This window comes from Aspergillus thermomutatus (assembly GCF_002237265.1).
Source record: "Aspergillus thermomutatus strain HMR AF 39 chromosome Unknown NODE_369, whole genome shotgun sequence".
NCBI lineage: Eukaryota > Fungi > Ascomycota > Eurotiomycetes > Eurotiales > Aspergillaceae > Aspergillus > Aspergillus thermomutatus.
Window position 1 is genome coordinate 3,630 of NW_020798419.1, and position 17,469 is coordinate 21,098.

General features: G+C 51.6%; 4 protein-coding genes across 4 annotated transcripts; 2 read left to right on the forward strand and 2 right to left on the reverse strand.

The window, feature by feature from the left end:
* Positions 1–902: 902 nt before the first annotated feature.
* Positions 903–4,075, reverse strand: CDV56_100889 (uncharacterized protein; the record flags this gene model as incomplete). Its single annotated transcript, XM_026754508.1, has 2 exons — positions 903–3,770; positions 3,833–4,075. 2 exons carry the CDS (start codon positions 4,073–4,075, stop codon positions 903–905), a joined length of 3,111 nt encoding a protein of 1,036 aa, XP_026610033.1.
* Positions 4,076–4,862: 787 nt separating this feature from the next.
* On the reverse strand, positions 4,863–5,807 carry CDV56_101500 (dienelactone hydrolase family protein; the record flags this gene model as incomplete). The annotated part of the gene is made up of 4 exons (XM_026755119.1): positions 4,863–5,470; positions 5,533–5,580; positions 5,637–5,707; positions 5,779–5,807. 4 exons carry the CDS (start codon positions 5,805–5,807, stop codon positions 4,863–4,865), a joined length of 756 nt encoding a protein of 251 aa, XP_026610034.1.
* A 1,464-nt stretch (positions 5,808–7,271) lies between these two features.
* Positions 7,272–8,929, forward strand: CDV56_101820 (putative MFS transporter Seo1; the record flags this gene model as incomplete). The annotated part of the gene is made up of 5 exons (XM_026755439.1): positions 7,272–7,428; positions 7,477–7,727; positions 7,777–7,810; positions 7,868–8,774; positions 8,821–8,929. 5 exons carry the CDS (start codon positions 7,272–7,274, stop codon positions 8,927–8,929), a joined length of 1,458 nt encoding a protein of 485 aa, XP_026610035.1.
* Positions 8,930–9,492: 563 nt separating this feature from the next.
* CDV56_102137 (xenobiotic compound monooxygenase, DszA family) lies at positions 9,493–17,021 on the forward strand (the record flags this gene model as incomplete). Its single annotated transcript, XM_026755756.1, has 8 exons — positions 9,493–9,615; positions 9,681–9,869; positions 9,935–10,182; positions 10,242–11,126; positions 11,176–11,241; positions 11,398–11,560; positions 15,361–16,857; positions 16,905–17,021. The coding sequence occupies 8 exons, from the start codon at positions 9,493–9,495 to the stop codon at positions 17,019–17,021; spliced, it is 3,288 nt and encodes a 1,095-aa protein (XP_026610036.1).
* Positions 17,022–17,469: the final 448 nt, after the last annotated feature.

The window sequence follows — 17,469 nt, forward strand, 5'->3', positions numbered from 1 at the left end:
GCTAGACGAGCCTTGTGTCTTCACTCTTGAGGGGCTACTCCGAGAGAGGACCTTGATCTAGACACAGAGTGTACGCGAGGGAGAATTTTGATGCCAAAGTGCTCTGTAAGACAGTAAGAGTAAATCTATCCTGAATATAATAACGCCATGCAAGTTCCATAGAAGCTTGTCATGAATCACGATGGCTGTGTGAGTATTAGATGAATACTTTATTCTTCTCGTGTTAGAGAAGTGTCGAGCGCCCCAAGCGCAAAATGTCATTTTTCCTTGTGCCTATGACTTGCAGACGGAAGATATCTGCGAGCCTCTTGGCGGCCCCAGACGCTCGATTGGTGCGTCAGTCTGAGGCGCACGCCGGCCTGTTTCACCATCTTCGGGCACTTAACTGCATGCAGACATGCTCTGATGCTCGACTGCTCCGTAATCCGTATCCAGAATCCCCTCCACCCTTACGTGTCTTTTCATGATCATCAGTAATGCGTCGTGAACGTGGCATCGGCCATCATCTGTTTTCGTCCAATCGTATGCCTTGCTTTGATGTCAGAAAGGGAAGGTTGCATCTTTGGGTTCGGGACCGCCGTTGGTCATTGATCTTGTTGCCCAATCCTGTACTCTCATACACACTTCTCGGGTTTTCAGCAACCCTGTAGTTGCACTGGCAATATCCTCGAGCTTGTCCGTCTAAACGATTAACCGGATAAAGGGGTTGCCTCGTTCGAGGTACTTCCAAGTTCCGCGTGCTGAGATTGTGATCCCATAATGACCATGGCCTAACAGGCTACCTTAGAACATAAAAAGATCTGGTCTTGTAGAAGCTGCAGATACCATGACGGATTCTCAACGAGTAAAAGAGTCGCAATCCAGCAAAATCGAGTAAATTAGGCCTTCCAGCCTGGCATCTCCTAATCACCCACGCGAACGACCACTTTGACCGCCAGAGCTCGAGCTTCTCTAATGCAGCACCCGAGACATGTCCGCCCAGTTCTACCGATGATGGCATCGTAGCCAACCGAAGCACACCATGATCTTGCCAACGCTTCTTTATCCGCAGATCGGCGAGCATCGACAATGAACACCTCGTCAACCGTCAGATCAAAGCCTGCATGCTCAAAAACCTTCCCTATCGTTGATTCCTCGGGACCTGGCAAGGCATCCAGTGCAAGATATTTGTACCTGTATGAGCTAGGCAGTGGGTGGCCTGGAAGCCGTCCGTGCTTTCGAGAGAAGGCCTCGGCGGGAGAAAGTGACCGCGATCTATCGCCTTTGTCGTCTTCGCTATCAAGTGACGACTTGTGCTGGTATGACGCTAACCCTGAAGGCAAACGGCACGCATGCGACGTGACAAAATTGACGTTATATGTTAATGGGAAGGAAACATCGGCTGTGGGTGTGCTGGAGCCCGAGCTCAGTGAGAAAGACATGGTTGCCTTGCGGGCCACCATTGCATGCTGGTGTTTACTTCGCCGGCTTTCCTTCGTAGAAAAGGTCAAAGCGTTGAAATTGACATCCACTGGTGACTTAGCATCAGGTAAATCGTCCACCGGCAAAGTAAACTCGTCACTGGTCAACGATCCCAGTCCCAGCGGTGTCGACTCTACGGAGATCTTGTTTCCTTGTTTGATACGTGGTTTCCCCAGACCAGTGGGCGGGTCACTGACAATAACCTCAAACCAGGTATCGTCGAGGGGCTCCTGGGTTTGATATTCTTTGGGAATGTTCGTGCTGCTGATCCAACCCATACAAGCCTTGGTTCCATTCAGGGCGGAAAGTACTCGGCCAACAATGCATTCTTGACTCCACCAACTTTTTCCACTGTGAGCAAATCCTCCATATAGATTGGCCACCGGTCCGAGTCTTGCAACGGCTTCCTGATCATTCTCTAGTATTGTAGCCATGAGCAGGTGGTTGATCGCTTTGCCCGGAATCACAAAGCCAGAAAGCCAGCATCGCGTGATCCAACCACCCATCGTTGAGTTAGGAGGGTCGCTGGAAGGACAGCTGAGGGCTACTAGCAGGCGAGTAGAGCGTCGTTTGAACATGTCGTCTTTGGTGGTTCCTCCCGCAGGGTCCTCCATTGATGCATTACACGCAGGGCGGTTAAACATGTTCGTGATCTTTTGATCTAAATCTCCGGCCTGTAATCTCGATTCGAAATTCTCTCTGAGCGAATCAACACGAGGCCAACAGATGTTTTCGGCAAACACCAAAAGCCCTTCAACTTGCTGTTCGACATGAGTGGGTGTAAGTTCGAATATCCCAGGGACCTCGGAGTGTGGGGAAGGCGACACAGAATGCCTGCGTGCTAGGCTTTCAAAGAATGAAAAGTGATGAGACTTTTGGATCGGCTTCTCTTGGCTTGACGGCTGCGACGGAGCATTCGACACTGCGCCGGATTGGCAGTCGCCCCAGGATATTTTGAAACTGTCGAAGAAGCGGCGCAACACCACCAAGTCCCAGTCAACTTTAGGATTGCGCAGCTTATCGAAATGATCCACATCTCGAGCAGAGACATTGACATCCTTAGAGGTCTCAACCAGCCCAACTTTGACAATAGCGTCCAGGCGAAGAAGTAGCTCCGCGGCGAGGAGCATCTGGATCAGAAACCATTTCTGTTCCAAAGTCGGATGAACCCAGGGTTTCTGAATGGTACTTGGATCAAAGAAGTCAGCGTCCACATGGGGACGAGCTTCCCAAAGAAGCTGGCCGATGCGGAAACGCCACTCGACGAGACTGAAGTCGAACCATGCCCCGGGTGTGGCTAAAACCGTGGTCAACGCTTTGATCTCAGCCTTGAGGCCGTGGCGAGTATCAAGATCCGTGAGCACGAATCGGGGTGGCGGATGAAGAAACTTGGTAAATAAATCGCTGTGGCGCGCATGTGCACTTTCCACATCGAGTATCGTTTTCTGCGTGTTCTCATACAGTAACTCGTGACGGAGGTTTCTCAAGGTCTGAAGACGGTCGACCAAGGTTTTAAAGTTGATATCCCGCAGACCAATCTTTTTCCAAGCGGAAGGGCCATCGCCAAGAAGCATCTTTCGTTCATGGATAGTACCGTCGAGACACAGCGAGTAGGGCTCATGGTAATGCTCCAGAAGCTCGTCAGCCTCAGCGGCTGGTAGGGTAGGAAGGTGCAGTAAATTAGCATGGAGTCGGGCCTTTCCGGTGGGAACAAACCGAACGGAATCGGCCACTGGAAGCTCCAGAAAATGGCGAAAGCCAACAGTTCCCGGCTCTTTCCCGCTCATAGCAAGCATGTTTGGGACTTCGAATATACCAATATCGAATGTAGCTCTCTTTGGTGCACCGGTTCTCTTCCAACTGTCTAAGTGGACGGGAGCGTCACCTTCAAGCATCCATCCTTCGGGGACGGGGAGATGGGCATGAAGAGTGCATAGGGTATATGATGGATGAGGAAGAAGCTTTCTGTCCCATAGATGCTGAATCGTAGGGTCGTGGTCATCCCATGGGAATATTACTTGTGGATACCAGAGACCATGCTTGCCCTTTTCTAGAAGGAAGAATGGTGCCCCGGAAAATATGGCATGGATATCATCTCTGGTGAGATGAGTCTCGCACGAAGGTGTTCCGTGAGCACGGCCCTTGTGAGATCTAGCAAGAGTGTCAGACGTAGAATTTGACGCATCCTTTCCTTCGCCGTGCTCGTCTGGATGATGTGTACTTTTGGTTCCAGAAGAACCCGAGGAGTTGTGATTTTGTCGACCCCGATTCTTTACTAACTGGGCATTCGAAGCCGTGGTAGATTTGTCCTTGATAGAGTATTTAGTATGCGTTGTCGACCAGCAGCGCTACGAAAGAGAAAGTAACCTACATTTCCGTGCTTCTCGGTTGACGCTTGAGGTACTTCCGTTGCCAACACATCTTCCGTTACTGGTGCAGCGCCATGTCTCTGGAAAAGATTACGCAACATGTTTCTTCCAGAAGCGCCGTGATCGCGACTATTTTCAAGCGAGAAGGAAGCTCTCCTGGGCGAGCTCTCAGTTGCTTTGCTCGCGCCGTTATCAGAAGCCGTCGCAGTCGAAACTGAACGACGCCTGCCAGATAATACATGCATCTTGATCTAGGTCAATTGTCAGTTGGGTGGGTACCAGGAGGTGAGTGGATGGATATTGGGATCTTGATGAGAAGATGAGCACGAGATTGCAGATTACTTACGCTAATTCTTGGAGAGTGGCGTTTATGTCGTTCAACCTATCATGGTATCATGCAGAATCATGCAAAATCATGTAGAGAGTAAGAGGATCTTTATACGGTCTCAATGCTCTATGGGGTATTGATAAGGAGTTAAAAGGCTGATGTCATAAAAATATTCGACAAGACATGAACATGTTGAATCAAATCGTACGATCAGATGTAGATAACTATAGCCACCTGATCGGCTAGAAGGACACTGCGATGTTCTAGGGAAGACTATAAAAAGTGAAGATGATCCATGAGTGTTTAAGCAAAAGAGGGCCACACAACGAGTTCCAAGCAGATAAAACGCGAGGATCAATCGATGATTTGATGGCTTGACTGTTGCGAGGAGTTGAGGATGAGAAAAGAGAGAGAGAGAGAGAGAGATAGAGAGAGATGCGGATAAACGATGACGTTTCTCATTCCGCGAACCGAGTGGAGCATTCCGGGACCCCTTTCCGAATCTGGAAGTCCAGCTGCCCATAATGAACTATGAGGGAGCGGAATGAAAAGCTATAGAGACAATTCTTACAGTCGTCACTCATACCAGACTGTTGATTCGGCGCATGTTGGAAAAAAAGGTCATGATACTATTCACAAATTTGTCTCGTCACTCATATAAATTAGAGATGATAACATTATGTCCTCCTTCCTACCCCTGATACTTAAGCATGCTTCTGAAGGAAGCTCAAAGCAGTCTTGTAACCTCTCTCATACTCCTTGCGAACTTCTTCATCCTCAAGGTTTGACCGAGCCGCCATCCAGCCGTGAATCTGGGTAGGGAAGGTCTCCACGTAATGGTCAACCTTAAGGTTGGCACCGAAAGCCTCGACGTCCTTGGGATTCTCGTCCTTGGAAGCCAACATGGCCATGGGGATAGTGACATTCTTAGCATCGTTAGGGTCGACCATGGCGGGATGACACTGCACCGCGGCCTTGAACTTGGTGTCCTTGGCAGAGGACAAGCATGCGATCTTTCCGCCCCAGCAGAATCCGAGAATAGACCAGGACTCGAAGCCCTTGCCGCTGGCAGCGAGCTTGTTCGCTTCATCAACGAAACTTGGAATCTTGGGCAGGTTTGCTGGAGGAGCAGCCTTGGTTTGGAAGAAATTGCCCAGCTTCTGCTTGTGCTCTTCGGTCTGAGGAGGGAACCAGGTAATGTCCGCGGGTTGGCCCTCAAAGAAGTCTGGCATGAAGACACGGTATTTCTGCTCGCTCGAGGTAGCGAGGATATCGGCGCCTTGAATTGTCTGAGGGAAAAAGCCGAAGATGTCTGTTTTTCAAGTCACTCTTAGCTGATTATCTGTGGGCAGAGACGGATGAACGATTACCCACCGTAAATGATCAGGATGGCCTTGGAGGCAGAGTCGGGGCCCGTAACGTCTGAACATATGTCAGTGGTTATTTTGCTTCCAGATCTAGGTTCACAATTGACCTACATGTCTTCATTCCATTGATTGTCTTGTATTCACCTTTGCCCTGGTAGCCTTGGGCAACAATGGGAGGGATCCTTGAATGCGGTCAGTCTGCGATCACTCTGCGATCACTCTGCTATGACAACGCTAATTGCAAAACACCTACGAGCAGCAGGCCTTGCTAATGCCAGACATGTTGACGGATGAACAGTGGAGCGGTCTGAATGCGTTAACAGAGCGAGGTTTCACAGATGTGAGGAGCGACCTTCGGAGAGGGGTAGTTAGAAGCTGTCCGTAAAACATGGAGAAATGGAGAAGAAACGAACGCACAAGGATATCGCTTGGAACAGATTCGCAATTGATAAAAGGGAGCCGAGCACCGTGTTCAGCGATGGAATAGAAGATTTGTTCAGGAGAGAGTGCTACTGATGTCGCTGGGTTGCGTTGTGTTTCCATCAACCCCGCCGAGTCGACGTCATCGGAACGACACCCGGCAATTCCACTGTTTACCCGGCTGCTCCTCTTGATGTCTTCCGACCGCGGCTACACGTCGATTGGAATCGTTCTTTCAAGAGAATAATGAAGAACAGGGAGTCAGAAGAAACATGTCGGTCACGAAACTGTGAGACATGTCGTCCAGGTTCCGGTTTTCTCTGATCTTGATGGTGTCTTCCACCATCCCACCAAAAGTAGTTCATTTGAACGCATATGGTCCTGGAGACACTCATTAACGTCTAGTTCGATTAGACTAATGAGGCGACCGGATATGAGAGGTCTGAGCTTTGAGAATGAAGTGGTTTCGCATGTGCCACCTGATGCTGACTGAAAGCTGTTGTTGTCCATCATGGATCTTTCTCGCTCTGAGCACTGCCAGTGTCCATGTCACATTTGAAAGCCAGCTGTCTCTAAGTATGGCACTTCTCCTCATTCTCCGAGGACCTAGATAGATGCTATCTTTGGTCTAGAAAGTGGCTCGGTTTCGCGATGTCTCGGTGCCCGCTGAAGCACTCCGAGTATATGGATCAGCTCGTCTATCCATATTCAATTTCAGTGGTAGTGTGGATACGACCGTATCAGTATCCGAATTCCCTTTTCTGCTATTTTGACCATTTTGACTATTTGGGTGAATAAGGAATCATGAAGCGACAACTGGGAGGGAAACAGCTACACCATCGTCAACCCAGACATCTGCGAGAGCGCTACGGCGAGATATCCTCAGTCGACAGGCTCAACATCGATAATGAGAAGTCAAAGTTGACGGGAGATAAGGCTGAACCAGTGGGGAGAGTGTGAAATGAGCAGTATGCGCTTAGGTACTGCATTTGCGCAGGCTAGACAAGCACGTCTTTTCCCCACCTTCTAACACGATCCTTGGCTCTCCGATTTCCATCCAGGCATTGAGTTAAACGACATCCATAACGAAGGCACAGTCAAGTTCTGTGCGTCAGAACTCTTGAGACAAGAGGAAATTTCCACGACGTTTTGAGCATGGTGTATAGACGTCACGCCATTGTTATCGACAGTGGCATCTTGCAATTGAGTCAATATAAATCCCTTCAAAGGCTTTCTGCCAGGCCTGGAACGGTTAGAACAGGCCTTCCTCAATTATCAGTACTAGCGATAATCGCCGGGCATTCCACTCGCGGATCAATTGCTGCGATGGCTTCAGTGCAACGCAGAAAGTGGTATCACATCAAGTGGTTTGCAGACGATGATACAAAAGAGGAACGGAAGCTCATCCTGAAGCTGGATCTCTTGATTGTTCCATATGCCTTTCTTGCGTACTGGACCAAATATATTGACCAATCCAACATCAGTAGGTCATAGGCAAGTCCTCCTCGATCAAGACTAATCCTGTTTTCAGACAACGCATACGTTTCGGGTCTTTCGGATGATTTGAACCTTCACGGAAATGCGCTCGTCCATCTGCAGACAATGTACACCGTTGGCGCAGTTCTAGGACAGATCCCCTTCGCGTATCTCTTCACCAAATTTCCAATGTCCTGGATCATTCCAGCTTTGGATGTATCATGGGGTGTGTTTACGTTACTGCAGTATCGAGTGACCTCGTACGGGGAGTTGATGGCTTACCGATTTCTCGTTGGGTGGTTTGAGGTTTGAACTCATTCTATGATTTTCCTACGATCTCAGCTGAGCAAGGCAGGCTGCATTCTTCCCCGGCATGCATTACGTTTTCGGTAGGTGAAACATGCAAGTCTTGAAGAAGGGAAGCCCAATTCACATTTGCCGTCCAGGATCTTGGTATCGCGGTGATGAAATCGGCCGTAGAGGCGGCTGCTTTTATGTTGGTCTCACTCTCGGAACATTGACATCGAGCTTGATCCAAGCTGGCACATCGACAAGGCTTGACGGTGTCCATGGCCTGGCAGGGTGGCGGTGGATGTACATTATCTGTGCAATCATCACCATTCCGATCGGCTTGCTGGGATATCTGATCTTACCCGGAACTCCTGACAAGCCGAATAGATTGGTCCTCAAACAGGCAGATATTGATCTCGCCAAAAAGCGGCTTCAACGAGCAGGACATGGCGTTCAGGAACATTTCCGATGGAGAGCGCTCTTGGAAATTGCTTGCAATTGGAAATTCTGGGCTTTGCTCCTGCTGGATATTTTCTTCTGGAACGGAAGCGTCAACACCACTACAGGAGGCTATCTGCTCTGGCTGAAAAGTCTCAAGAAATTCTCGACCAGTCGCATCAACGAGCTCAACGCGATCTCTCCAGCATTGGGGATCTTCTACACACTCTTCATCTGTTTCTCATCGGATCTTTTGTTCGGCCCTGCCTGGGCTATCACCATCGCACACACTTGGAACATCATTGGGCTGGTGATACTCGTCGTATGGGATGTTCCTCAGTCCGCACTCTGGTTTGCATTTTCCACAACTTATTCTGCCGTCGCTATGTCCAGTGTGCTCTACGGCTGGGTTAATAGTCAACTGCGATACTCGCCTGTCGAACGAGCGGCGGCGCTGATCATTTTGAATGCTGTCTCACAATCAACGACCGCGTGGACGCCGTTGCTAGTGTTCAAGACCGTCGAGGCTCCTCGCTTCACTAAGGGGTACTCGTTCGTACTCGGCAACGCCATATGTTTGATTATACTGGCGCATGTCATTCAGTTCTTCACGAAACGAGAGGAGTATGCGCTCTGTCACATTTTCCTGATCATGTCTAACAGTCTACAGGAGAAACTCGAAAAGGGCAGAGGGTAACTCCGACATCAGCGACTCAGACGAAACGAGGGATCTTGAGCCTGGTGATAGAGCAATCCTGCAGGTGTATCCGGAGAAGTAGAGCCACGATGATATAATTCTCTCAGTATAATAGTTGGCAGTTTTGCAGCCTGAAATATGTATGAAGGGCAGTATGTAGACTAATGATGGAACTCTACTGAATGCAGCGAAAATAACTGCCAACCGCTTGGATAAACTCTACGGCGATGACACATGCTATGAAACAAGATATCTTCGAACCTATGATCTATTCCCCGGTGACAGTTACGGTACTACTCAGACTGAGTTTACCAATCATTTCGCAATTTCAGCAGATATGATGGAATTGTCAGCACCACACGCGCAATGCACATCAACTCACACTGCGGAGAAACCGCCCACGCAGTCACACACACTGCAGAGGCCAGCACCCTTCGAAGCCGCGACTTGAGCAGGTCGCGAATGTTGTGGAGATAATGGCGAATCTTGCGTGATGATCACAAGCAATGGCGAATGGGTGCGGGGTCATGAGCAGCCACCTGTTTCCCATGGAAGAGGGATGAAAAACGAGGGGTATATCTACTGTCAACGAAATCGGATCAGGGAGCTCAGACTCGACAACCAAACGCAAGGCCTAAAGTCGAAATGGGAGACAGCGCAGGTAGTGCACCTACTGACCAGAGCGGCTCCGCCACGGAGAAAAAGCACATCCTGCTGAATGCGTTCGATATGAGCACCGTGGGACATCTGTCCCCCGGGCAGTGGAAAGTAAGAAGCGGGGCTGTTGGCATCATCGGTTCGATCTGGGTCTGACTGACCTGGATGGTGCGCAGAACCCCAACGATAAATCGGCCACCAAGCGCAGCCTGGAGTACTGGATCGAGCTGGCGAAGCTTCTGGAGCGGGGCGGAATCAACGCTCTGTTCCTGGCTGATACCTTTGGAGGACATGACACGTACCAGGGGAAGCTGGACGAGTGCATTCGCCGGGCGGCGCAATGGCCCGTGACGGATCCGTCGATTGTAAGTCTCTGTTTTCTGGCAACCCCGGAGCACAGGGCACGCGGGATGCTGATGTGACTGCGCAGCCCATTTCGGCCATGGCCGCAGTGACGAAGCACCTGACCTTCGCAATCACCTCGTCGACCTCCTCGGAGGCGCCGTTCCTGCTGGCCAAGCGGTTCTCGACACTGGACCATATGACCAAGGGCCGGTTCGGATGGAACATCGTGACCTCGTACAAGAAAGCGGCGTTCAAGGCCATCGGGCTGGACAGTCCCATCGAGCATGATGAGCGGTACCTGCAGGCGGACGAATACCTGCGCGTGCTATACAAGTTTGTCACATTCCCCAGTTGCGCCTCGATGGAGATGACAACGCTGACGCAGAGCACAGACTGTGGGAAGGCTCCTGGGCGTCGGACGCCGTGTCCCCGGACCCGACGACAGACTCGTACATCAACCCGGACAAAGTGCGCACCATCACGCACAGGGGGAGATACTATACCCTCGAGACGCCGCACATCGTCGACCCGTCACCGCAGCGGACGCCCTTCCTCTTCCAGGCGGGCACCTCGCCAGCCGGCTCCGCGTTTGCAGCCACGCACGCCGAGGCGATCTTCGTCTCGAGCCACTCGCCGGCGGTGCTGCGGCCCAAGGTCGAGAGGATTCGCCGGCTGGCGGCGGAACAGGGGCGGGATCCGCGCTCGATCAAGCTCTTTGCGACGTTTACGCCCATCCTGGGGCGGACGGACGAGGAGGCCCAGGCCAAGTACGAGGAGCTGAGGCAGTACGCGTCCGTGGTCGGGGGGCTCGTCCTCTTCAGCGGATGGACGGGCATCGATATCTCGCGGATCCCGCTGGACCAGGAGATCACGGCGGCGGACTCGGTCGAGGCGGGCCGGATCGCGAGTGTTTTGGATGCGTTCACGACCACGAGCAAGGAGATGCCGCGGTGGACGCCGCGGGTGGTGGCGGAGAAGGCGTCGATCGGCGGGCTGGGCCCCGTGGCGATTGGCAGCGCGGCGACCGTTGCGGACGAGATGGAGCGGTGGATCGAGGAGGCGGATCTGGACGGGTTCAACCTCGGGCATGTGTCGACGCCGGGGACGTTCGAGGACGTGGTCGAGCTGCTGGTTCCGGAGCTGAGGAGGCGAGGGCTGTACGCGGCGCAGGAGGCGGAGGCGGAGGCGGAGGCCCTGACGGCGCGCGAGCGGGTGTATGGGAAGGGACAGAGGGGGCTGCGCGAGGATCACCCGGGGAGTCGATACAAGTACGATGTGTATGTAGATGCTCTGTAAGGTGAACTGTCCACGATCAAGATTATGCAGCATATCATTCCTGGAATGGATCCCATTGACCCTCCACCGTGATCGTCCTGTTGATCTGATGAACGGGTGAGTCTAGACTGGTCTCGCCAATCCAGACTCAGAGTCCATATGGGCAGTCGACTGGCATTTACAACTTTCTCTCCTCTTCATGTCCTCGTCCATCTTCAAGATGAATGATAATTAAATTAAACACTTCAAGCATCTACAGACATTCACTCGCAGCCCAGACGCAACGAAACGCAGAGACCAGCCAGCCGCCTCTGCGCTGTCAGTCTGTCACATTGCGGCGACTCCATCCCCGCTGGATCCTTGCATGATGCAGGAGTCCGAGCTGGTGGCCATAGTCCAGTCCTCGCTCCACAGGACGAACACCGGTTCTTACGGAGTAACTGGAATAGGTGATAAATCCTTGTGTACTATCGATGCATGGAGAGATAGATTTCACTTGTCTAATAAACTCGAACGGTGACTTGACCGTTGGACTGCAGGTTGGTGGATTCAAGTTACTACTACAGTTTATGCTTTCCTCTAGCAGTGGTGGTGATTTAAGCTATTGTTGTGTTACAAACTTCTAATCATAGTACTCGCTTGTAGCCAGCGTTTCGTAGACACTACTCCATAGACGACGGAGATGTCCACAACTGCTCGACTATGAATATCAATCCTGAGACCAGGGTAGTGTCCACTATTCAATCTCAAGCAACCGCCACAGAGACGTAAACCTTTTCCGACCGTTAGTTATCTACCTAGTACTACTCCGTACTTTAGTGCCTTAGCCTTGGTCCTTTCTCGATGGTAATTCCGCCTTAGATGTGCTGTGATAGGTGCAATGGCTAGTGGTGTTTGGACGTGCATAGGACTACTGCTGGTAGCCTCGGCCTACTACTAGTAACTGGTCAGGATTAGGCATTCTCCACGACCAGACTGTGTAGGTGATTGGTACTGGTATGTAAATGGAAAAAGAATCGAACAAAACAGCCTGCAGGAGTAGATAGGAGATCAGATTCAGCTGCTCATTGAGGCCAGAGAGTAAATAAAGAAGGGCTGCGGTTAGAAAGGATGAAATCCTCGGCCGAGCTGACGGTCATTGCAGTAGCCTGATAATAAGGTCAGTCCGACCTCGGATAATCCGAAACAGCATCACTATCACCATCACTACTATCACTGTCACCGATACCAGGGTGACAGTGCCAGCTCAGTCACAGACTCTGGGAGAGTTCAGGCCACCTGTCACCGTGGCAGCCACCCAGATCTGCCTCGACAACGCCCCCGACACCGACAGACTGGTGCTCCCGGCAGTTACTCATGGGGCTTTAGCCTCATGGGCCACCGTACAACTTCACTTACAGTTACAGGTAATGGAATAGGATTAGGTTCAGCTGAACTCTCCTCCAGAGTACTGGACAAGCACTCAATAATAAAAAGACTGGCTAACTGCATTGATCCTAGAACCGGACAAAGAGCTAAGAGACTAGCCTAGAGCTTGAGCTAAGAGGCCCGAGACCGGCTTCTCGAGTCCTGATTCGCTCAGCTCTCGGCTAGTCTCTGGGAACCATGGATTGCTGAAATGTGGTCACCGGGACGAAGGCTGGGGCTAATCATGTGACTGTATCATTTCTTTCTTTCTTTCTTCGGTCTCTGGGTCGACCAGCAACCATTATCCAGATGTCTCGATGAGAAGTGCTCACTGGTCGGGATAGTTTGTTTCATAGGTACGGGTACGAGTACATGAAGAGAAGGAAACAAAACAATATTGACAAGTGCGTGTCAAAGACAACAGAAGGCAAAGTGAGTGGACCGACCACTGCTGCAGGCCGACCGGCAGAGTAAGGGTGTGGGTCCCTGTGAGCTCGTTTTGGACTAGTGCCCACTCTAGGAAAGGGCCCAGGCAGTCTGGGCACTGGCACTGGCACTGGCAGAGAAAATCCGATTCTCTGGTGCGCTCGCTTGAGGCTTCCCAGATGGTATGGTGCATCTCGTATTAATAATATTTGCTGATTGCTCCGAATCTATCTTATTATTTTATTTTTTTGACTCAAGTACTCTACAGTCTGCATATTGTTGATGTCTTCTGGGAGTCCTATCTCATCCGCCAGATTCACAAGGGACAGGTGACCTCGTCCTCGGGTGATGCCGCGCGGACAAAAAGGACCAATCAGACGGTAGGACCCTCATGGATGGGTTGGCGAACCAGACTCTGGGTTCGTTTGCCTGGGACATTTGCCTGGGACATTTGCCCTCCATGACGGGATCTGTCGAAGAGGAAGATGCTCTGACAAAGCTGGAGATGAAGACTGGACACTAAAACTTACCACTGTCCAGACTTTAGCGATCTGAGCATCCTTGGTCGTGCTGGAATTATGGCCAGCAATCCGTAGTCCAGAGCATTCTTCGGTGGGCAAGAGTCCTCCACTTAAAAGAACAGAATGACATTCTGCCTTGCTTTCATCTGTATCCTAGTTTATCATAAGCAGTTGATTTCCTTCCCTCCAGAACTGTCAATCTGAACCCGACGCAAGGAGCAAAGATTCCCTTCTTGCCCCTTTTCACGTCTGTTCTTACCGTACATAGGTATGGTAGTGGTAATCTCACCCACAACAATACCGTCGCTGCCAGTGCCCGCTTCTTTGCTTTTTTGTCTCAAGTAGTAGTAGTAGACTGGACTGACCTTAGAAGGCTCCTGGGTTCGTACATTTACTGTAGATCAGAGTACTACATCTTGCAATCGATCGTCCATCACATCACATCACTGCTAAGCTTATTCTCTGCTCCACCATACAGGAAGACTTGAGCAAGATTCCTGCTGGTCCTGTGCCGTCCGATCGTCGACAGCTAGAGTACTCCACATGGATTCTGCTTCCTACTCTGGGTTGTTAGAGAATGCGTTCGATGATTCCTGATCATCAATTGTCCGATATCGCCAAAGAAGTACATAGCTATGATGGTACATTCAATTGTTCCAGCGATGAATGGTTATCGTCCAATCATGTCAGGGTGATCTATTCGATCGATACCTAGGTAGTTACCTGCAGTAGATAGACACATGGAGTAGTCCAGGTCTGACCATCGGATGGGCAGCCGTGGAATGACCAGAACAATGGGGCAATTTGCCTTTGGTAAGAGTGGTACTGGTACAGTGGTCAGTGGTACTACTAGTAGCCTGTCCATCTTGGACGAGAGCCCTGTCAACCACGTTGCTGATGATCAGTCCAGTCCGTCCCTCTTTGACTGGGGATCATTCTTAGGTACCTCCATGGGAGTCCTGCTTGTGAAGTTGTGATAGTCCTTTCTTCATCACTGCAATTGAGCTCAAGACTGCCTATCTTCTTGATACAGGACTCAAGAAGAATAATCAATTCCTGTCTTCTTGTCGGTGCAGACCCTCCAGGCTAGCTTTCCCAGGTAAACCTCATTCTTCTTCGTTTTGGTCGCCTCTTTTTAGTTTTACTTTTTCCTTTTCTTTTTTCTTTTTTTCTTTCCCTTTTTTTTTCCCTTTTTTTTTCCCACCCAAATTAAACCAAATTTCCCACCCGAAATTCCTCCCCCGCGCTGGCCAGACCCGTCGCTGGTTCGGCCGTGGAGTGGTCTGGATACTCTCTCTGCTCTCTCTGCTCTGTTGTTGTGCTTATTGTCTGGCTATTATCTTCTTCTTCTTCTTATTATATTATTATCATATCATTTGACTGGCGCTGGCTCTGCCTTTCGCTTCTTCCCTTCTCTCTTCTACTCTGACAATACTACTCCATACTACTAGGTCCTCTCTCGTGTCCTCTAAGTCCTAATAATACAATACCACGATCGATCGACTCTCATCTCTTGTCATCATCACCATCACCATCGCCATCCTCACCACCACAGTCACAACAACTCCATACCATCTCTCAGTCTGCTCCTTTGCTGACTCTACTTCGATACCTGACCATCTGCATCGAGTGTCATTCGCGCAGTCTGATCGCTAATTATTACCAAAATAGACTCGGCCGCCGTCGTATCCTCTGATCGCGCGGTCGGCTTGTCAAGACAATGCATGTCTCTTGACGTCTGGTGAATTCAATATCGTCCTTTTAATTGCCTCTTTTACATATTTGCTCTGCGCATCTCAGGCCTGCGCTTGTACAGTCTTCACCTAATCCAAGAGGTCAGAGTATGTCCTCGGTATAACCGTTGGGTGACCCTGAACATCAGTCGGGTACACTACCATCGGTCCAAGCTCCCAACACCAGGAACGAGACGCGAACGAGATTCTCAACCAACCGAGACGGGCAAAAGAATCAATTCAATCGACGCATAATTCTCGATCTACCGCGATCGCTCATCGCGATCCGCTCGCCCCTCCTGGATCCTCCAGACATCGTCTCTGGGGCCCTGTCTGGCAGTCGATTCTGGGCTGTTGGGGACGACAACGGATTGTCCTCCTCCTTGTCCCATTCTCCAGCCGCCGACTCGACGGCCGAGCTGTTCCACCCCGTCGCCTTTTCGCGCGACACCTCCGCCACCCTGGCTGCCCTCGCCCTCCATCCGCCGGGCATGGGGACGGCGTTGGGCGAGTTGAACGCCCCGCCGCCGTTGAACGTCCGGCGTCCAGCGGCGCCCTCGCTTCCGAGCTTCGAGCTGCCCCCTCCGAACTTCCAGATCAACGTCGGGACCCCCAAGTATCCGCTCCAGTCGAATGCGCACCCTCCGACCCATCCCAGTGTGAGCAGTCTTTTGACCCCGCCAGCATCGACTCTGGCCGGCGAGGCGACCGCTCCGACTACGAGCGCGCCGACAACCGCCGTGTCTGCGTCCCCGGATGTCGCTCCCTCGTATGGAACGGCTTACTGGTCGGGACACAGTGGCTACGGAAGTACTCCTGGCACCGCGTCGTCGCGCCAGCCGTGGGGTACGGGGACAAACCCGACATATGCGACGCGGGACTCGTTTTCCCCGTCGACATTACACCCGCTGAGCCGAAATCCACCGACCTCTCCTCCCGTGACCGAAGGCATGGCGCCGCCGTACGACATGCACCACCACCTCCCTCCGTTCCAGCAACCGCTTTCCGTTCCTCCGCCGGGCCTCGCGACCGCGACCCCGCAGCAGCAGCAGCATCCCGCCATGACGCACGCGATGTTGGCCAGCAGTCCCACCGGATTGCCCCTCCCATCGAATGATCCATATGGACCCAAGCCGCAGTCGGCGCCCGTCTACGGCGCTGCACAGCAGATCCCCAGCCCGCACCAGGCCAGTTTCCCCCCCTACGGACAGCCCGGGCTCGGCGTCCATCCGCCGAGTCGCGTATCGTCGAATCCTGCCCTCTCCGCGACGGGGCCCCCGCCGCACCTGGGCTATTCGCGCCAGCCCTGGCCGTCCTACTCGCTCCCGGCGATGAACGGGCCGGTCATGACGAACATCCACAGTCCGAACGGTCAGATGTCGCTGCTGGGCAGCATGCAGCCCGGCATTCTCCCGGGATTCAACAGTGGCCACGTGGCCAGCATGCAGCAGATGTACGGAGGGCATCCCCCGCATCCCATCCACCAGCCGGGGCCGACCAACGACCGGCCGTTCAAGTGTGACCAGTGCCCGCAGAGCTTCAACCGGAACCACGACCTGAAGCGACATAAGCGCATCCATCTGTCGGTGAAGCCGTTTCCTTGTACGCATTGCGACAAGAGTTTCTCCCGCAAGGATGCATTGAAGGTAGGCCTCTCCCAACGCTTTTGTGGTGTTGTCCACTGACTCGTCAGCGACATATTCTGGTCAAAGGATGCGGAAAGGACGGGTCCGACGGGTCGAATAAGACGAGTACCGGGAGTGTCAAGGAGGAGGACAAGGAGAGCGTCGATACCAATGGACACAGCTGATTTTTTTCCTGGGATGTCAGAGCATTGTTCTCAAGGCGTTGAGTAGTGGGATTGGAGCGATGATTTCCCGATTTGTCTAAGCATCTATTATTGTTCGAACGAGGCTATGTTGATATTATTGCGTCGAGCGGGCTTCTTGTGCGATGTAACTTGGTATTTGATGGGATGGATGCTCTAGCGATGGCATAGTGTAGATTATAGTTAACATTCATTCCTATTACTTGTGAGACTACGAGTATCTGTTTAGTCGAGCAGACATTGATCCTTATTGGTCAGACAGAACAAAGAAAGAGAAACATATCTTAGTACCTAGGACCAACAGCAAGAAATAAATACCCCTGCAACACCAAAATCAAACCAAACCATCAATTCTCACAATGTCCCCCTTCTGACGCCCCTATACATCGCCGTCGCCGTCGCCCTCACCCTGACCCCCTTCTACAACTGA